The sequence below is a fragment of the Pseudophryne corroboree genome, chromosome 3, assembly GCF_028390025.1.
Source record: "Pseudophryne corroboree isolate aPseCor3 chromosome 3, aPseCor3.hap2, whole genome shotgun sequence".
NCBI lineage: Eukaryota > Metazoa > Chordata > Amphibia > Anura > Myobatrachidae > Pseudophryne > Pseudophryne corroboree.
Window position 1 is genome coordinate 585,839,769 of NC_086446.1, and position 22,365 is coordinate 585,862,133.

The following is a 22,365-nucleotide window of genomic DNA, read 5'->3' on the forward strand; positions in this document are numbered from 1 at the left end:
ACTATCGCAGTATCCAAATATTGGCCGCTTCGATCGCCCAAAAACGTACCTGTAATCGTGCGAAAACACATGGGATCATTCATTTCCAGATCCCATGTGTTATTGCGCCTCCAGCAACCCGATTATTGCGGATTATGCTTCGGGTGCCTGAGGACCCCAAAGCATAATCTGCGATAAATGCTGGCATCAGGGGGAGGAGCGTTCCGCATCATTGACCGCGGGTAATTGGATACCCCCCTACTATACTTGTGACACTTCTGAAAATGCTTCAACTTCCTTCTTTTTTCTGTGAATCGTCCAACTCTATTAAATCTTTGTCTATTACATCTACCATATGTTTAGGTAAGGCAGCTGAGCGCCCCAAGCTGTTTTAAATTTAATTGTGGTTTCTGCAATCTGCCTTGACTTTCCCCCTAAAAACAGTATTATGCACAGTATCAGGAGATCACAAAACAACATAAAGAAATTTACGAAACCGTTATACAGGACCAACCAGAGTAATAGCCAAGTTTCAGTGATGCATGTTATTCCTGTACCTGGGCAAGGTGCCATCTTGCAGACTTGGATCGTTTCGGGCTTTTCACCATCACACTGTCCGATAACGTTATCCGTAGCTTTGCACACCACTTGGCGCTGCTGAATGCCCTCGCCGCAGCTCGATGAGCACTGTGAAAGCCAATCAGATGACATCAATCAAGAAAGACCCACACAGCTTGTGGAAGTGTAAAGATTTCATTCTGTGAAGGCAGGATGTCAGCATCTTCCAAGTCACTGGTTTCTGACAAACAGATAACAGATGCACCACAACCTCCCTTGAGTCTCATAAATAAAAACACAAAAATAAATACAAATTAAAAAAGGCTGTTAGCAGAACACATGCACTTTGTTTTTGGCAGTTGTTCTTAGTCCACTTAAATATTTACTCTTCTGCTTCTCCATGTATTGAGGCAGCTTTGACGTCTGTGAGAAATTTACACATCTGTGATTGGCTTATAGATAAACTAAACTCAAGAGTTATAGAAAACATCAGATTGAAAAAACAAAATAACATCCGATGCACAGGTCAAAACATAATTACTGGTAATATATATTCAATGTCCGTGGCTCGTCTAACAACAGGCAAGCGAACCTTGAGACACACAATGAATTTAATTTGCGATGAGTTATATTATTATTGTTATGAATTTGGCCCCAAAAGCACCTGAAACACCGCTTTGTGATACAGAGCTTGTTAAATCGCTCAGTATTCATCCAGTTCATTTTGTTAGGATCCAATTAACCTACCAGTATATTTTTGAAGTGTGGGAGCAAACCGGAGTACACGGAAGAAACTCAAGCTAGTAGGGGGATGATATACAAACTCACACAGTTAGGGCCATGGTGGGAATCAAACCCATGACCTCAGTGCTGTGAGGCAGTAATGCTAACCATTACACCATCCGTACTGCCCTTTGTACATATCCTTTCAAATTTTGTTTAATTACAGGTGTACACTGATATATTCACACAATGTCAATTCTAAAGAACACTTCAAATGTTTTAGTAAAGCATGTATAATGCACAAGTACAATGTAAAACACATTACAGTGTACTAGTTCAATGTTTCCTACACTTGGTCCTCAAGGCATCTTAACAGTCTAGGTTTTAAGAATACCCACGCTTGATCACAGGTGACTTAATAAGTACAGCTCGGGTATTTTATTTATTACCAGTTATTTATATAGCGCACACATATTCCGCAGGGGTGTAGTATGGTATGCCGGCGGTCGGGGTCCCGGCGACCAGCATACCGGCGCCGGGAGCCCGACCGCCGGCATACCGACCGCCGGCATACCAACAGTGTGGCGAGCGCAAATGAGCCCCTTGCGGGCTCGCTGCGCTCGCCACGCTGCGGGCACGGTGGCGCGCTACCACGCTATTTTATTCTCCCTCCAGGGGGGTCGTGGACCCCCACGAGGGAAAATAAGTGTCGGTATGCCGACTGTGAGGATTCCGGCACCGGTATACTGAGCGCCGGGATCCCGACAGCCGGCATACTGAAGACCACCCATTCCGCAGTACTTTCCGTTATTCAGATACCCGTTAACCGAAATATTCAGAGAACCTGAATATTTTGGCCCTGTAGTGACATCACGACACATCTGGCGTCATGATGTCACTGTGTCCGCGGCCAATCACAGACAGATGGGGGAGAGGCTTTGTAGCCATTCCCTCACTGCCACTACTCCCAGGACATGCCACCCCGCCCAGCAGGCGCCCCAGACACTGCCGCCGACACACCGGACCCCCCGTGCCACCGGATCAGACACCTGGGACCCGTCCGGATAACAGGTATTCTGTTATCCGGAAAAATCCCATATCCGGAATGCTCCTGGATCTGAGCATTCCGGATATGCGATACTCGACCTCTACTTCATTCGATTTGATTTATCCATCTGTGCTCAACCATGGATAGCATTAAAATCTGGCCTGTAAGGTGGTCTTGAGGACCAAGTTTACTTTATTTTGTCACTTTACTTTGTCACTTGTGGTGGCTAATAAATAAATAAAATAAGATTTTACTCACCGGTAAATCTATTTCTCGTAGTCCGTAGTGGATGCTGGGGACTCCGTAAGGACCATGGGGAATAGCGGCTCCGCAGGAGACTGGGCACAGCTAAGAAAGAATTAGGACTACCTGGTGTGCACTGGCTCCTCCCACTATGACCCTCCTCCAGACTTCAGTAAGGATACTGTGCCCGGAAGAGCTGACACAATAAGGAAAGGATTTTGAATCCCGGGTAAGACTCATACCAGCCACACCAATCACACCGTATAACTCATGATATTATACCCAGTTAACAGTATGAACATAACAGAGCCTCTCAACAGATGGCTCAACAATAACCCTTTTAGTTAACAATAACTATATACAAGTATTGCAGACAGTCCGCACTTGGGACGGGCGCCCAGCATCCACTACGGACTACGAGAAATAGATTTACCGGTGAGTAAAATCTTATTTTCTCTAACGTCCTAGTGGATGCTGGGGACTCCGTAAGGACCATGGGGATTATACCAAAGCTCCCAAACGGGCGGGAGAGTGCGGATGACTCTGCAGCACCGAATGAGAGAACTCAAGGTCCTCCTCAGCCAGGGTATCAAATTTGTAGAATTTTGCAAACGTGTTTGCCCCTGACCAAGTAGCAGCTCGGCAAAGTTGTAAAGCCGAGACCCCTCGGGCAGCCGCCCAAGAAGAGCCCACTTTCCTCGTGGAATGGGCTTTTACAGATTTAGGCTGCGGCAGGCCAGCCACAGAATGCGCAAGCTGAATTGTGCTACAAATCCAGCGAGCAATAGTCTGCTTTGAAGCAGGAGCACCCATCTTGTTTGGTGCATACAGGATAAATAGCGAGTCAGTCTTCCTGACTCCAGCCGTCCTGGAAACATACATTTTCAAGGCCCTGACTACGTCCAGTAACTTGGAGTCCTCCAAGTCCCTAGTAGCCGCAGGCACCACGATAGGTTGGTTCAAGTGAAAAGCTGATACCACCTCAGGAAGAAACTGGGGACTAGTCCTCAATTCTGCCCTATCCATATGGAAAATCAAATAGGGGCTTTTGCATGACAAAGACGCCAATTCTGCCACCCGCCTTGCCGAAGCCAAGGCCAAAAGCATGACCACTTTCCACGTGAGATATTTTAAATCCACGGTTTTGAGTGGCTAAAACCAATGTGACTTTAGGAAACCCAACACCACGTTGAGGTCCCACGGTGCCACTGGAGGCACAAAAGGAGGCTGAATATGCAGCACTCCCTTGACAAATGTCTGAACTTCAGGCAGTGAAGCCAGTTCCATTTTGGAAGAAAATCGATAGAGCCGAAATCTGGACCTTAATGGAACCCAATTGCAGGCCCATAGTCACCTCTGACTGTAGGAAGTGCAGAAATCGACCTAGCTGAAATTTCACCTTTGGGGCCTTCCTGGCCTCACAGTACGCAACATATTTCCGCCCTATGCGGTGATAATGGTTAGCGTTCACTTCTTTCCTAGCTTTAAATAGCGTAGGGATAACTTCCTCCGGAATTCCCTTTTCCTTCAGGATCCGGCGTTCAACCGCCATGCCGTCAACGCAGCCGCGGTACGTCTTGAAACAGACAGGCCCCCTGCTGCAGCAGGTCCTGTCTGAGCGGCAGAGGCCATAGGTCCTCTGAGATCATTTCTTGGAGTTCTGGTTACCAAGCTCTTCTTGGCCAACCCGGAACAATGAGTATAGTTCTTACTCCTCTCCTCCTTATTATTCTCATTACCCTGGGTAAGAGAGGCAGAGAAGGGAACACATACACCGACTGGTACACCCACGGTGTTACCAGAGCGTCCACAGCTATCGCCTGAGGGTCCTTGACCTGGCGCAATATCTTTGTAACTTTTAGTTGAGGCGGGACGCCATTATGTCCACCTGTGGCCTTTCCCAACGGTGTACAATCATTTGGAAGACTTCTGGATGAAGTCCCCACTCTCCCGGGTGGAGGTCGTGTCTTCTGAGAAAGTCTGCTTCTCAGTTGTCCACTCCGGGAATGAACACTGCTGACAGTGCTAACACATGATTTTCCGCCCATCGGAGAATCCTTGTGGCTTCTGCCATCGCCATCCTGCTTCTTGTGCCGCCCTGTTGTGTACATGAGCGACCGCCGTGATGTTGTCTGACTGGATCAGCACCGGCCGGTGTTGAAGCAGGGGTCTAGCCTGACTTAGGGCATTGTAAATGGCCCTTAGTTCCAGAATATTTATGTGTAAGGAAGTCTCCTGACTTTTCCATAGCCTTGGAAGTTTCTTCCCTGTGTGACTGCCCCCCAGCCTCGAAGGCTGGCATCCGTGGTCACCAGGACCCAGTCCTGTATGCCGAATCTGCGGCCCCCTAGAAGATGAGCACTCTGCAGCCACCACAACAACGACACCCTGGCCCTTGGAGACAGGGTTATCCGCCGATGCATCTGAAGATGCGACCCGGACCACATGTCCAACAGATCCCACTGGAAAATCCTTGAATGGGACCTGGCGAATGGAATTTCTTCGTAAGAAGCTACCATCCTTCCCAGGGCTCGCGTGCATTGATGCACCGACACCTGTATACATATTAGGAGGTCTCTGTCTAGAGACGACAACTCCTTGGACTTCTCCTCCGGGAGAAACCCTTTTTATCCTGTTCTGTGTCCAGAACCATACTCAGGAACAATAGACGCGTCGTAGGAACCAGCTGCGACTTTGGAATATTCAGAATTCAGCCGTGCTGTTGTAGCACTTCCCGAGATAGTGCTACTCCGATGAACAACTGCTCCCTGGACCTCGCCTTTATAAGGAGATCGTCCAAGTACGGGATAATTATTTCGGCCATTACCTTGGTAAATACCTCGGTGCCGGGGACAGACCAACGGCAACGTCTGGAATTGGTAATGACAATCCTGTACCACAATTTTGAGGTACTCCTGGTGAAAAGGGTAAATAGGGACATGCAGGTAAGCATCCTTGATGTCCAGTGATACCATCCAGGCTTGCAATAATCGCCCTGAGCGATTCCATTTCGAACTTGAACCTTCGTATATAAGTGTTCAAGGCTTTCAATTTTAGAATGGGTCTCACCGAACCGTCTGGTTTCGGTACCACAACATTTTGGAATAGTAACCCCGGCCTTGTTGTAGGAGGGGTACCTAGATTTCACCTGCTGGAAGTGCAGCTTGTGAATTGCCGCCAGTACTACCTTTCTCCGAGGGCAGCAGGCAAGGCTGAGGTGAGGTAACGGCGAGGGGGAGTCGCCTCGAACTCCAGCCTGTATCCCTGTGATACTATTTGCAGAACCTAGGGATCCACCTGTGGGCAAACCCACTGGTCCCTGAAGTTCCCGAGACGCGCCCCTACCGCACCTGTCTCCACCTGTGGAGCCCCAACGTCAAGCGGTGGACTTAGAGGAAGCGGGGGAAGATTTTTGATCCTGGGAACTGGCTGCTGGTGCAGCTTTTTCCTTCTTCCCTTGTCTCTGTGCAGAAAGGAAGCGCCTTTGACCCGCTTGCTTTTCTGAAGCCGAAAGGACTGTACCTGAAATTACGGTGCTTTCTTAGGCTGTGAGGAAACCTGAGGTAAAAAAAAAATTCTTCCCAGCTGTTGCTGTGGATACGAGGTCCCAGAGACCATCCCCAACAATTCCTCACCCTTATAAGGCAGAATCTCCATGTGCCTTTTATAGGCAGCATCACCTGTCCACTGCCGGGTTTCTAATACCCTCCTTGCAGAATGGACATTGCATTAATTCTGGATGCCAGCCGGCAAATATCCCTCTGTGCATCCTTTATATATAAGACAACGTCTTTAATATGCTCTATGTTAGCAAACTATTTTCCCTGTCCTAGAGTATTAATATTATCTGACAGGGTATCAGACCACGCTGCAGCAGCACTATTTATGCTGAGGAGATTGCAGGTCTCAGTATATAACCTGAGTGTGTATATACAGACTTCAGGATAGTCTCCTGCTTTTTATCAGCAGGCTCCTTCAAGGTGGCCGTATCCTAATACGGCAGTGCCACCTTTTTTGACAAACGTGTGAGCGCCTTATCCACCCTAAGGGATATCTCCCAACGTGACCTGTCCTCTGGCGGGAAAGGGTACGCCATCAGTAACTTTTTAGTATTACCAGTTTCTTATCGGGGGAAACCCACGCTACTTTACACACTTCATTCATTCATCTGATGGGGGAACAAAACACTGGCTGCTTTTTCTCCCCAAAAATAAAACCCCTTTTATGTGGTACTTGGGTTCATGTCAGAAATGCGTAAGACATTTTTTATTGCCGAGATCATGTAACGGATGTTCCTAGTGGATTGTGTATATGTCTCAATCTCGTCGACACTGGAGTCAGACTCCGTGTCGACATCTGTGTCTGCCATCTGAGGTAACGGGCGCTTTTTTGAGCCCCTGATGGCCTTTGAGACGCCTGGGCAGGCGCGGGCTGAGAAGCCGGCTGTCCCACAGCTGTTTTACGTCATCCAGCCTTGTAAGGAGTTGACATTGTCGTTTAATACCTTCCACCTATCCATCCACTCTGGTGTCGGCCCCACAGGGGACGACATCCCATTTATCGACCTCTGCTCCACCTCCACGTAACCTTCCTCATCCCACATGTCGACACAGCCGTACCGACACACAGCACACACACAGGGATTGCTCTGACTGAGGACAGGACCCCACAAAGTCCTTTGGGGAGACAGAGAGAGAGTATGCCAGCACACACCAGAGCGCTATATAATGCAGGGATTAACACTATAACTGAGTGATTTTTCCCCCAATAGCTGCTTGTATAACAATATTGCCCTAAATTTTGTGCCCCCCCCCCCCTCTCTTTTTAACCCTTTGAGCCTGAAAACTACAGGGGAGAGCCTGGGGAGCTGTCTTCCAGGTGCACTGTGAAGAGAAAATGGTGCCAGTGTGCTGAGGGAGATAGCTCCGCCCCTTTTTCGCTGACTTTTCTCCCGCTTTTTTATGGATTCTGGCAGGGATATTTAACACATATATAGCCTCTGGGGCTATATATTGTGATATATTTGCCAGCCAAGGTGTATTTATTGCTTCTCAGGGCGCCCCCCCCCCCCCAGCGCCCTGCACCCTCAGTGACCGGAGTGTGAAGTGTGTATGAGGAGCAATGGCGCACAGCTGCAGTGCTGTGCGCTACCTTGGTGAAGACTGATGTCTTCTGCCGCCGATTTTCCGGATTTCTTCTTGCTTCTGGCTCTGTAAGGGGGCCGGCGGCGCGGCTCCGGGACCGAACACCAATGGCCGGTTCCATGCGGTCGATCCCTCTGGAGCTAATGGTGTCCAGTAGACTAAGAAGCCCAAGCTACCACCAGTTAGGTAGGTTCGCTTCTTCTCCCCTTAGTCCCTCGCTGCAGTGAGTCTGTTGCTAGCAGATCTCACTGTAAAATAAAAAACCTAACATATACTTTCTTTCTAGGAGCTCAGGAGAGCCCCTAGTGTGCATCCAGTTCGGCCGGGCACAGGATTCTAACTGAGGTCTGGAGGAGGGTCATAGTGGGAGGAGCCAGTGCACACCAGGTAGTCCTAATTCTTTCTTAGCTGTGCCCAGTCTCCTGCGGAGCCGCTATTCCCCATGGTCCTTACGGAGTCCCCAGCATCCACTAGGACGTTAGAGAAATTATAATAATTATAAGCAACTCAATCTAATCTTACAAGCTTTTTTGTGACATAATGGAGCTGTTTATCAAGGCAGACCAACAATTTGGCAGTAAAGAGGGACAGAGGCATTAGACCGAAATATTGGACTATGCCACTGGCAGGCAAGCTTCACTGGCCTGTGCGTAGCTCCTCTTCTACATCCGCTGACAAATGGATAAAATAGTACAATTCCCATAAGAGTCTAACCCCTATATTCAATTTGACCCGAGAGAGTAAAACCCCCCGATGTTTCTTCGGGTGCTGCGGTCGGGCTATTTGATTAGCTCGGCCGATAAAACATACTTTCTCTAACGTCCTAGTGGATGCTGGGGACTCCGTCAGGACCATGGGGAATAGCGGCTCCGCAGGAGACAGGGCACAAAAGCAAGCTTTTAGGATCACATGGTGTGTACTGGCTCCTCCCCCCATGACCCTCCTCCAAGCCTCAGTTAGGTTTTTGTGCCCGGCCGAGAAGGGTGCAATCTAGGTGGCTCTCTTAAAGAGTTACTTAGAAAAAGTTTTTAGGTTCTTTATTTTCAGTGAGTCCTGCTGGCAACAGGCTCACTGCATCGAGGGACTTAGGGGAGAGATTTTCAACTCACCTGCGTGCAGGATGGATTGGATTCTTAGGCTACTGGACATAGCTCCAGAGGGAGTCGGAACACAGGGCTCGCCCTGGGGTTCGTCCCGGAGCCGCGCCGCCGACCCCCCTTGCAGACGCTGAAGATGAAGAGGTCCGGAACCAGGCGGCAGAAGACTCTCAGTCTTCATCAGGTAGCGCACAGCACTGCAGCTGTGCGCCATTGTTGTCAGCACACTTCACACAGCGGTCACGGAGGGTGCAGGGCGCTGGAGGGGGGCGCCCTGGGCAGCAATGTATAATACCTGTATGGCGAAAAATACATCACATATAGCCCTTGAGGCTATATGGATGTATTTAACCCCTGCCAGATATCTAAAACTCCGGAGAAGAAGCCCGCCGAAAAGGGGGCGGGGCCTATTCTCCTCAGCACACAGCGCCATTTTCCCTCACAGAAAGGCTGGTGGGAAGGCTCCCATGCTCTCCCCTGCACTGCACTACAGAAACAGGGTTAAAACAGAGAGGGGGGGCACTGATCTGGCGATATGTATATATATTAAAATGCTATAAGGGAGGAACACTTATATAAAGGTTGTCCCTGGATAATTATAGCGTTTTGGTGTGTGCTGGCAAACTCTCCCTCTGTCTCCCCAAAGGGCTAGTGGGTCCTGTCCTCTATCAGAGCATTCCCTATGTGTGTGCTGTATGTCGGTACGTGTGTGTCGACATGTATGAGGAAAATATTGGTGAGGAGGCGGAGCAAATTGCCTGTAATGGTGATGTCACTCTCTAGGGAGTCGACACCGGAATGGATGGCTTATTTATGGAAATTACGTGACAATGTCAACACGCTGCAAGCCGGTTGACGACATGAGAGGGCCGGCGAACAAATTAGTATCTGTCCAGGCGTCTCAAACACCGTCAGGGGCTGTAAAATGCCCATTTACCTCAGTCGGTCGACACAGACCCAGACACGGACACTGATTTCAGTGTCGACGGTGAAGAAACAAACGTATTTTCTTTTAGGGCCACACGTTAAGGGCAATGAAGGAGGTGTTACATATTTCTGATACTCCAAGTACCACAAAAAAGGGTATTATGTGTGAGGTGAAAAAACTACCTGTAGTTTTTCCTGAATCAGATAAATTAAATGAAGTGTGTGATGATGCGTGGGTTTCCCCCGATAGAAAATTATTGGCGGTATACCCTTTCCCGCCAGAAGTTAAGGCGCGGTGGGAAACACCCCTCAGGGTGGATAAGGCGCTCACACGCTTATCAGAACAAGTAGCGGTACCATCTACGGATAGGGCCGTACTTAAGGAGCCAGCTGATAGGAGGCTGAAAAATATCCTAAAAAGTATACACACACATGCTGGTGTTATACTGCGACCAGCGATCGCCTCAGCCTGGATGTGCAGAGCTGAGGTGGCTTGGTCGGATTCCCTGACTAAAAATATTGATACCTTTGACAGGGACAGTATTTTATTGACTATAGAGCATTTAAAGGATGCATTTCTATATATGTGAGATGCGCAGAGGGATATTTGCACTCTGGCATCAAGAGTAAATGCGATGTCCATATCTGCAAGAAGATGTTTATGGACACGACAGTGGTCAGGTGATGCAGATTCCAAACGGCACAAAGATGTATTGCCGTATAAAGGGGAGGAGTTATTTGGGGTCGGTCCATGGGACCTGGTGGCCAGGGCAACTGCTGGAAAATCCACCGTTTTTTACCCTAAGTCACATCTCTGCAGAAAAAGACACCGTCTTTTCAGCCTCAGTCCTTTCGTCCCTATAAGAGTCATATCTGCCCAGGGATAGAGGAAAGGGAAGAAGACTGCAGCAGGCAGCCCATTCCCAGGAACAGAAGCCCTCCACCGCTTCTACCAAGTTCTCAGCATGACGCTGGGACCGTACAGGACCCCTGGATCCTACAAGTAGTATCCAAGGGGTACAGATTGGAATGTCGAGAGGTTTCCCCCCTCGCAGGTTCCTGTAGTCTGCTGTACCAATGTCTCCCTCCGACAGGGAGGCAGTATTGAAAACAATTCACAAGCTGTATTCCCAGCAGGTGATAATAAAATTACCCCTCCGACAACAAGGAAAGGGGTATTACTCCACACTATATGGTGGTACTGAAGGCTAGGTGAGACCTATTCTAAATCTGAAAAATTTGAACACTTACAAGGGTTCAAATCCAGATGGAGTCACTCAGAGCAGTGATAGCAAAGAACAAGGGGACTATATGGTGTCCCGGGACATCAGGGATGCTTACCTCCATGTCCCAAAATTTGCCTTTTCTCACCAAGGGTACCTCAGGTTCGTGGTACAGAACTGTCACTATCAGTTTCAAGACGATGCCGTTGGATTGTCCAAGGCACCCCGGGTCCTTACCAAGGTAATGACCGAAAGGAGGATTCGTCTTCAAAGAAAATGGACGACCTCCTGATAAGAACAAGGTCCAGAGAACAGTTGGAGGTCGGAGTAGCACTATCTCAAGTAGTTCTACGACAGCACGGGTGGATTCTAAATATTCCAAAACCGCAGTTGTTCCGACGACACGTCTGCTGGTCCTAGGGATGATTCTGGACACAGTCCAGGAAAAGGTGTTTCTCCCAGAGGAGAAAGCCAGGGAGTTATCCGAGCTAATCGGGATCCTCCTAAAACCAGGAAAAGTGTCAGTGCATCATTGCACAAGAGTCCTGGTAAAAATGGTGGCTTATTACGAAGCGCTTCCATTCGGCAGATTTCACGCAAGAACTCTTCAGTGGGATCTGCTGGACAAATGGTCCGGATCGCATCTTCAGATGCATCAGCGGATAACCCTATATCCAAGGACAAGGGTGTCTCTCCTGTGGTGATTACAGAGTGCTCATCTTCTAGAGGGCCGCAGATTCGGCATTCAGGATTGGATGCTCGTGACCACGGAGGCCAGCCTGAGAGGCTGGGGAGCAGTCACACAAGGAGTGTGATCAAGTCTGGAGAATTCTCTCCACATAAATATACTGGAGCTAAGAGCAAATTTATAATGCTCTAAGCTTAGCAAGACCTCTGCTTCAAGGTCAGCCGGTATTGATCCAGTGGTATAACATCACGGCAGTCGCCCACGTAAACAGAAAGGGCGGCACAAGAAGCAGGAGGGCAGTGGCAAAACTGCAAGGATTTTTCGCTAGGCGGAAAATCATGTGATAGCACTGTCAGCAGTGTTCATTCCGGGAGTGGACGACTGGGAAGCAGACTTCCTCAGCAGGCACGACCTCCACCCGGGAGAGTGGGAACTTCATCGGGAAGTTTTCCGCATGATTGTGAACCGTTGGGAAAGACCAAAGGTGGACATGATGGCGTCCCGCCCGAACAAAAAATGGGACAGGTATTGCGCCAGGTCACGAGACCTTCAGGCGATAGCTGTGGACGTCCTGGTAACACCGTGGGTGTAACAGTCGGTGTATGTGTTCCCTCCTCTGCTTCTCATAACCAAGGTATTGAGAATTATAAGACATAGAGGAGTAAGAACTATACTCGTGGCTCCGGATTGGCCAAGAGGGACTTGGTAACCGGAACTTCAAGAGATGCTCACAGAGGACTAATGGCCTCGGGAGCTAAGAAGGGATTTGCTTTCAGCAAGTACCATGTCTGTTCCAAGAGGAACCGTGGCATCGGCCTTTAAGAAAGGACCTGCTCCAGCAGGGACCTTGTCTGTTCCAAGACTTACCGCGACTGCGTTTGACGGCATGGCGGTTTGAACGCCGGATCCTAAGGGAAAAGGCATTCCGGAAGAGGTCATACCTACCCTGGTCAAAGCCAGGAAGGAGGTGACCGCACAACGTTATCACCACATGTGGTAAAAATATGTTGCGTGGGTGAGGCCAGGAAGGCCCCACGAAAAAATTTCAACTAGGTCGATTTCTGCACTTCCTGCAAACAGGAGTGTCTATGAGCCTCAAATTGGGGTCCATTAAGGTTCAAGTTTCGGCCCTATAGATTTTCTTCCAGAAAGAATTGGCTTCAGTTCCTGAAGTCCAGACGTTTGTCAAGGGAGTATTGCATATACAGCCCTTGTGTGCCTCCAGTGGCACCGTGGGATCTCAACGTAGTGTTGGGATTCCTCAAATCATATTGGTTTGAACCACTCAAATCTGTGGATTTGAAATATCTCACATGGAAAGTGACCATGCTGTTGGCCCTGGCCTCGGCCAGGCGATTGTCAAAATTGGCGGCTTTGTCTTACAAAAGCCCATATTTGATTTTCCATTCGGACAGGGCAGAACTGCGGACTCGTCCCCAGTTTCTTCCTAAGGTGGTGTCAGCGTTTCACCTGAAACAACCTATTGTGGTGCCTGCGGCTACTAGGGACTTGGAGGACTCCAAGTCGCTAGACGTTGTCAGGGCCCTGAAAATATATATATATATATAATTCCAGGACGGCTGGAGTCAGAAAGTCTGACTTGCTGTTTATATTGTAGGCACCCAAAAAGCTGGGTGCTCCTGCTTCTAAGCAGACTATTGCTCGTTGGATTTGTAGTACAATTCAGCTTGCACATTCTGTGGCAGGCCTGCCACAGCCAAAATCTGTAAATGCCCATTCCACAAGGAAGGTGGGCTCATCTTGGGCGGCTGCCCGAGGGGTCTCGGCTTTACAACTTTGCCGAGCAGCTACTTGGTCAGGGGCAAACACGTTTGCTAAATTCTACAAATTTGATACCCTGGCTGAGGAGGACCTGGAGTTCTCTCATTCGGTGCTGCAGAGTCATCCGCACTCTCCCGCCCGTTTGGGAGCTTTGGTATAATCCCCATGGTCCTGACGGAGTCCCCAGCATCCACTAGGACGTTAGAGAAAATAAGATTTTACTTACCGATAAATCTATTTCTCATAGTCCGAAGTGGATGCTGGGCGCCCATCCCAAGTGCGGATTGTCTGCATTACTTGTACATAGTTATTGTTACAAAAAAAATCGGGTTATTATTGTTGTGAGCCATCTTTTTTAGAGGCTACTTCATTGTTATCATACTGTTAACTGGGTTCAAATCACAAGTTGTACGGTGTGATTGGTGTGGCTGGTATGAGTCTTACCCGGGATTCAAGATCCTTCCTTATTGTGTACGCTCGTCCGGGCACAGTACCTAACTGAGGCTTGGAGGAGGGTCATGGGGGGAGGAGCCAGTACACACCATGTGATCCTAAAAGCTTGCTTTTGTGCCCTGTCTCCTGCGGAGCCGCTATTCCCCATGGTCCTGACGGAGTCCCCAGCATCCACTACGGACTATGAGAAATAGATTTATCGGTAAGTAAAATCTTATTGTTTCACCCGTAAACACACAGGTTTATCGGGGCTAATTATATAGCCCCCGGCGGCGAGACTCATCACCCGACTTCCTGTCGGGGTAATTGAATATAGGTGTAAAACTATTCCACATATACAGTATTTGCAAATATAGGGCCTAATTCAGGTTGGATCGCAGTGTGCGATCCAACCGGAATTACTGAGAAAAAAATGAGGGCGCATTCGCAGCGCCCGTCCTGTGCATGCGCCTGCATTTCCTGTGGGGGGGCTGCAGAAAATGTGATCGCCTCTGCCTGTCAATCAGGCAGTAGCAGTCGCGGGGGGGGGGGGGGGGGGGGCAACTCTCCATTTCCAGAGAGGAGACTGAGCATTGCTGGGGTGGTGCAGCGCGAATGGGGGCAGAGGCGGCAAAACAGGGGCGTGATCACGGCGGCTGCGTGACGTCACACGCAGCCACCCCGATTGGGAAGATGGTGGCGGGCCTCCTGCGGGCGGCTTCCTTAGTTTCTGCTAACAAGCAGAAATTGCAATGCATTCACAATTTCTGCTTGTTCATCGGGGGGAGGCTCCGGTCAGCATGCTGGGCGGCTTTGCCCAGCGATGAGCGCCCCCAGCATGTGCTCCAAAGGATTGCAAATTCTGCTAATTAGCAGAATTTGTAATCCTTACTGAATTAGGCCCATAACCAGTAGTTCTTTAACACAGAGCATCCTATTGTCATTAATGGTCGTTATATTGATAAGATTATATACGCGGCTGTAATACCACAGTTACATTATTACATCTAGCCATTATGCCAAATCGCCAATATCTGACTGCTGTACAATGACTAACCTGTGACCAGGCCCCTGTTCTCCACTGTGCGGGACATGAGATACGGTTGCACGGTCTTCTCGGCTCTGGGCGTTCAGCAGTGCAGTACTTTGTATGGACCGTCCGGTTTGTTCCATTGTGCAGATGCTGTATGCACTGGACCAGCCTGATCTGGACACCAAGTTTCCCACATGTCTTGCTGCATGCTCCCCACTCGTCGGCTACCCATCTACAAGCAGAATAAAATGAGCTCCTCATTTCTTATACTTTATTTTCCATTTATATATACTAATACTGTTAGATTTTACAGCATCTTAGAATACATAACAAGTTCAAATCAAAACCATGTTTACAAACAGTACTACAGGATATAAATGAAAAGAAGTTGTATTTCAGGATCAATAAACATCTAAATGAATCATGATGTCACTGTGGTTCATATACCATACATGTTACGTGACCTGTGACTGTGCTGTTCGGCGTGCTTCCTGAGGCTGCAGTGGCAATACCCAGATGTAAAGCTCTAAGCTAACTATAGATGGCCACACATGACCGATACTGGCTCTAACACCACCGCGAGTGGCTGCAATATGGTATCGGCACTCTTAAAAATGATCCCCTTTAAATGCCTAAGGATAATTTTAGGGCAGATGGACACTATTGGCGTGTGTTACACTAATTAGACAATCACACTAGCAAACCCTCAGTGTAATCTGTTTGTTGGCGATCTATCCTATTTATCCACTCAGTGTGCTGCCAAATTGAAAACTGATTAGGTCACTTGGAGTCCAGGCTGAGCATCAGGACGAGCCCATGTGTACTAGCATCGAGAGAACACTTGACAAAATACCTAAGATCTGATGCTAAACTAAACGTATGCTCATTAGCAGAGTGTGTCTTGCGTGTTTTCAATCTGTGCACATTCTGGAACTGGGCGCACGCAAGTACAAGGAGGTCATGTGTTCAGGATTTCCCCCTGGAAAAAGGAGGGATAATTACTATACTACATCTGCGGGCAAAACCACAATAATTGTCCGCTTTGAAAAGCTGCAGCTTAGTAAACATGCCCACCATATTTCCGATTTCTAATTGGAGTGTAAGCTTTTACGGTAAAATATCTTACTGCTTCATCCTCTTATAACACTTAAGATCCCAGTTATCATTGATTGCATGGGCGCGATATTAGCGCCCAAGATTGCATTGCAGAATGCGATCACATTGGGTGAAGGTATCATCCTGCCCAGGCAGGGGTCCCCGCGATATGCTGCGTATGGTGTCGGGGCCGATGTGCATACGCGTTCAGGCCGACCGACAAGCACAGTGGCCATTTCTGGCAGAGGTTTCTTGGTAACTCTGATGGAACTACAGCCGCGATCTGTAGCCCATAGGTTACAACAGGCTACTGCAAATTGCGGTAACTGTGGGGGTTAATATTGTAAATATTTAGCATTCTGGATATTGGTAAATCTGGCAGCATCACATAATCCATAGAAACCTATGGGGGATGTGACTGCCGGCAGAAATGGAGGGATTGCACTGCAGAAGGTACTTGAGATCTCTGCTGCGGTCCCTCCTACGTTCATTACAGGAATACTTAATATTTGGGGCTAATCCCCGAAAACGAGTGTTTTTGAGAAGCACAGTAGCTGTAAATATTCTATGATAAATGGGCACCTTAGTGTTGTAATATGTGTTATCTTTGTCTTATATTGTTAGGTACAGTATTTATTCTGTTGCATCATATAATATATATGAATTAATACATTAATACAGCAATTGTAAATCCTTCAACTGCTTGCATTAATTTGGACTCATCTGTAGTTATCGGCAGAGCCGGCCCTAACCAATATGATGCCCTAGGCAAGATTTTGGCTGGTGCCCCCTAGCACCGCCGCTAGTTCTGCAGGAAATGCCTGGCATGAGTCAGCTGGCAGCTCTGCTAACGTCGGGGGCCTTTTTTGATGAAAATGCATCTTATTTGCATTACTATGTGGCTAGGACGCACAAGCAGCTTCTGCTGATTAAACTGATATGCAGCATGTCTATATTCTGTGTGCAACTGCGGCTGTATCTGCATACGAAATGCTGCATTACAGTGATTTCCAGGAATACACGCAGCCTATCGTATGCAGATACAGCCAGAGTGACACACAGAATATAGGCATGCCGCATATCATTTTAATCAGCAGAAGCTGCTGGTGCCCCTAAGCATACCAAATGCCCTAGGCATTTGCCTAGTTTGCCTATGCCTAAGGCCGGCTCTGGTTATCGGAGACTAACTAATAGAACGAATAAACAACACATTTATTTATGTGAGGACCACTTCATATTACTAACTTGTTCATACCCTGGCTGGGAGCATTCGTGCAGGTTACACCGTTTACGTATTGGTTTTGGCTTTTTATTATTGTCACAAAGGGTACGTTGAACCATCCTGTTGTCGCCCTTTCTCCGACATCCATACTTTGTATACTGAATACCTACAATACAGTAGAAATAAGATAGTTGTCTCAAAACTCCAATGCATTATTTTTATGTCAATGCTGAGTTGTAAGCCAAACTACAAAGTTAGGGTCACTCCCATGGGTAAGGTTTTCTTGATTTATTTAGGTGTACAAATGTTGTTGTTTTTTTGTTTGTTTTTTGTGGCCATTTAACAAATAAAAGGCAAGATAAGTGCACAGATGCTGCACATCAATTCCTATTCAGAAGTGGATAAAAATGTAAATGTATTAAGCTTACTGGAGCTTGCATTACCCTAGATCAGAGGTTCTCAAACTCGGTCCTCGGGGGCACACACAGTGCATGTTTTGCAGGTCTCCTCACAGAATCGCAAGTGAAATAATTAGCTCCACCTGTGGACCTTTTAAAATGTGTCAGTGAGTAATTAATACACCTGTGCACCTGCTGGATTACCTGCAAAACATGCACTGTGTGGGCTCCCGAGGACCGAGTTTGAGAACCTCTGCCCTAGATTGTAAACTCTAGCAAGCAGGGCCTCTCCCCTATGTATTCTCCACATAGGGGGTAATTCCAAGTTGATCGCAGCAGGAATTTTTTTAGCAATTGGGCAAAACCATGTGCACTGCAGGTGTGGCAGATATAACATGTGCAGGGAGAGTTAGATTTGGGTGGGTTATTTTGTTTCTGTGCAGGGTAAATACTGGCTGCTTTATTTTTACACTGCAAATTAGATTGCAGATTGAACACACCCCACCCAAATCTAACTCTCTCTGCACATGTTATATCTGCCTCCCCTGCAGTGCACATGGTTTTGCCCAACTGCTAACAAAATTCCTGCTGCAATCAACTTGGAATTACCCCCATAGTTATGTAATTTAAGTACTATTCTGTACTTGTACAATTTGTTATATATTACTCCTATGTCGGGTTCTGTGGAACTTTTGTTGCACCATATAATTAAAAGATAATAATGGGCCTGATCCAGGTTTGTAAGCAAAGCAATAAAGCACACAAATGGACAAAGCCACGTTGCACCACAGGTGGGGCAGATGTAACATGTGCAGAGAGAGTTAGATTTGGGTGGGGTGTGTTCAAACTGAAATCTAATTTGCAGTTTAAAAATAAAACTGTCTAACATTTGTGGCTACATGCAAAAGCAGCCAGTATTTATCCTGCACAGAAACAATATTACCCCGCCCAAATCTAAATTCCGACATTAATAAAACTAAGACACAAGGGATACCGTTATTAATAGACCATAAGAAGCTGCATAGTCACGATAAACCCAAGAACCAGACTGTATCTGTGCCAATAATCCTAACAGACTTTTCGCCAATACTGAGTCCAGTGTTGAGAATTTTATGTAATAGATTTTGATTGCCAACCAGAACACTGTAAACCTGGATTATTTATTATTCGTGATTGCATTTTAAAAAAAATGCAAAACTAATTCTGCATAACAGCTACAGTACGAGTTTCATTTTACTCCACTACGATCAATAAAGAAAAAAGTAGAAAGGTGTAACATTGCGGGCTGAATTAACAAAGTGCACTGGGTACGCAATTCAAGCTGCGTGTCTACTGCCTGCTCTGCCTCCTGAAAATGTCAGCTGATGCCATTAAAGTGGGACTAAAATAATTCTGTATCATATATAGAGTCAGCTTAACGTTGAGCACAGGGGTGTGGAATCAGTAATGCTAGGTACACACTGGTAGATATATCTGCAGATCAACTGATCTGCAGATATATCTATAGCCGGATCGGGCAGTGTGTTGTACATACATACTGCCCAATCCATCGTGACGACGACAGTAAGCCATACCTTACTGACTCCACAACCTTATTTTAGTAATACACAAAACACAATGATTAATATTGTCTAATTTGCATAATTCCATTGGAAAATGACATACTGTAAAGTAAAGGATTTAGGAATATAAATCCAAATGTAAAATACTAGGGATAGAGCACCTGATTGTAAGACTCGTGAAACTGCTCTACAAGAGCACAAACACACATATTGCTTGTACTTATCTGCACAACCGTCATAGGCAAACATATCAGACATCCTGCAGGTGTATTTGTATAGGAGCCATGTAAACATGAGCACATCACTTACCTCCTCCACAGGCCTTAGAACACAGGGACCAACTTTTCAGAGCCCATTCATAAGCATCCATCTCCTCCAGGAGTACATTGTTGTTACTGATCATTGGTAAGAGGTCTTCATGGATAATATATTTATATGTATAGCTGCTTTTCAGCTCCTCCTCCTGGGGCACAACCTTCAGGGCAACAAAACAAAGTCCTGATAGATTGTCTAACATGGAAAATTGCTAATCAAAGCTTATGAAACAGGAGACTAATGTACTCCAATAACATAATAAGGTGCAAGCTTACGTGTCTGCTGACATCATTATTACATGAATACAGATCTATGCACTATACAGTATGTAATATACTGTACCTGACAGATAATCAAGTTTAACTGGCATTTATATTCATTTACAGTCTTTAAAGATTTTTTTATTGCTATTTGAGTGATTTCTGTTTATGCCAACACAGTGTCGTGCATTACATGCTTTGCTGAAGGAAGCAGTCACCCAGTATAGCATCAATAGATTTAATAAAAAGTTTCAATGGGACGTCAGCCGGCACATACTGGAGATAATTACCGGAAGGAAAACATTGATCTTTGTGCATTATACCCAATATAGAGAAGTACCCCTGAGATCCCCAGGATTGTGTAACCCAAGCTCATGAACATTACACACAGGGCATGGCAAACCATACAAACAAACAAATGGATCATCAAATAAAATAATGACAATAACTGCAATAAAGACACGTAGAATAAAACAATTACCTGCCTTGCTTAAATCTCCCTATAGCCTTTAAACACTGGGGCTCATACTTGGAGAGAGCTAAAGTGGAGAGATAAAGTTCTACTCAACCAGCTCCTGTAATTTTTCAAACAAGGGGCTCATTTATCAATGAGTGTTAGCTACTTAAACATGATAAATGGTGCTCCAGCCAATCAGCTCCCAATTGTCATTTTTAAAACACATGAAGTTAGGAGCTGATTAGCTGGAGCACCAGTTTTCATACGCAATGAATATTAAATAGCTAAAACTCATTGATAAATGGACCGAATAGCCTGTAACATGGTAGCTGGGAGCTGATTGGCTGGTACTTTAGGGGAGATGTACTAAGCAGAGAAAAGAGTGGAGTATTGAGCCAGTGGAGAATTTGCCCATGGGAACCAATCGGTACATCAGCAACTTCTCCACTGGCTCACTTCTTCACTCTTTTCACTGCTTAGTACATCTCCCCCTTTTTGTCTCTCTAAGGCTTAATACATATGCTACTTGGCCTTCTGCACCCTGCTGTGTTCTGCTGGTAGGCACGTTCGGACTATGGGCTCCATTTAACAACAAGAGATAACCCCTTTAGCATTCACTAAGGGGGTTATGTCCTCCTTTCAATATTGAATATCTGTCATTGTACCGCTTATGCCATCTATAGCTAGCGTTATCGATACGGTCCCCATTGAAGATCTAGCACCAGATTTTCCGGCTTCAACACAGCCTTTCAGGCATTGCAGAGTCCCCACCGGGTGAGAGTGTCATGGGGTAGGCTGCCAGCAGAGCGGAGAATGGCACTGAGGAGGGGGTGTCACTGGACCTCGCTGGAGAGATAAGTAATGTTAAATACCAATGGCTTATTCATTAGTATCACTGCAATATTAAACAAAATATGCCGCTGATAATAAGCATCGATATTAAATGAGGACCTATATCTCTGACCAACAGTGCAATAGAACGCTGTCAATGGAGACCAGCATTCACTGCTCACTGATTGGTCCAGTTATCACCATGCAGAATGAGTATGGGCTTTTGAGAATTTTATCTGTGCTTCTGATAAAACAAATTCAAATTATGATTTGCCATTTTTTTCCAGATTCTAGGACTGCAGGCAGTTTAGAGTTCTTCCCAAATTCAACTTGAATGTGATTGGATTAACCTGAATATTATTATGTACCTTGTAAAATCTGCAATATAAAGAAAACCAAACTTGTTTCCACAAGCAATTACATTTGGAAAAAGCTTTATATGCTAATTACAGTTAAAATACAAGAGCCGGAAACAAATGAGGTCAGTTGTAATTATATGTATTTAAAAAATCACAATACCCAGCTTTTAAAAGTTATAGCGTATAGTTAAAATATGAGTTAACTATGCCCAAATGAACACTCACAAAAATATTGATTTCCTCTCTCATTCTTACTTTTCAAAATCAATATCTATTTAAGATATTCACAGATAAAACCACAGTTATTTCCCCCAAAACGTCCTGGTTTTGTAACAGATATACAGTACAGATTCAGCTGCTTGAAATCATATGTGGTGGAGCGATGCTTTGATGCTGCTTTGTGTAGTCTGCATCACCAATGATTAAAAGAATACTGCATATCTGTAAATGTAGCAGCCTATGCTTAAACTGAAGCAGATTTGCCTCAGGCAGATACAGATAGGAAGGAAGATGTCTATACAGTACATTTATGTTTCCAAATGTAGTCCAGGAAACATATGTCTATAGAAGGTCTACCTAATTTTGTTTTCTTCAAAATGTAAATATATAATTACAAATTAAAAGCCACACATATAAAAGTATAAGCTCTGTAGAACAAAACAGGAAAAATGGCCCTTTCACAAAACATTACCAATAGGTGACCTAATTTTACCTAATTTAGTGCATTTTTCAGGTTGCATCGCTTGCAATAACCTTGTCCTTGGCGGCAGTGCGCATGTGCAGGTACCGTCCTGCGCGTGTGTGCGGCCACCGAATGCATTCTGGTCACAGCAGGTGCAAATGCTTCTGCCCGATAGACAGGCAGACGCGTTTGTGGGGTGGTGTTGGGGCGGCGACGGAGCACTGCAGGGGCGGCGTGGGGAAAATGTCGGCAGCCCAGTCGCGTTTTCGGGGCGGCTGCGTAGCCGCTCCCCCAAACTTATAAAAAT

At 46.4% G+C, this 22,365-nt stretch overlaps 1 protein-coding gene across 4 annotated transcripts in view; it reads right to left on the reverse strand.

The window, feature by feature from the left end:
- ADAMTS14 (ADAM metallopeptidase with thrombospondin type 1 motif 14) overlaps positions 1 to 22,365 on the reverse strand; it is a 363,846-nt gene that overhangs the window by 78,457 nt on the left and 263,024 nt on the right. For all 4 annotated transcript variants that reach the window (XM_063961436.1, XM_063961435.1, XM_063961437.1 and 1 more), the window contains exons 17-20: positions 19,464 to 19,629; positions 17,228 to 17,360; positions 14,902 to 15,109; positions 537 to 666 (exon numbers count right to left, since the gene is read on the reverse strand). In XM_063961436.1, coding sequence (XP_063817506.1) covers positions 537 to 666; positions 14,902 to 15,109; positions 17,228 to 17,360; positions 19,464 to 19,629 — 637 coding nt within the window. The remainder of the gene's footprint in view (positions 1 to 536; positions 667 to 14,901; positions 15,110 to 17,227; positions 17,361 to 19,463; positions 19,630 to 22,365) is intronic.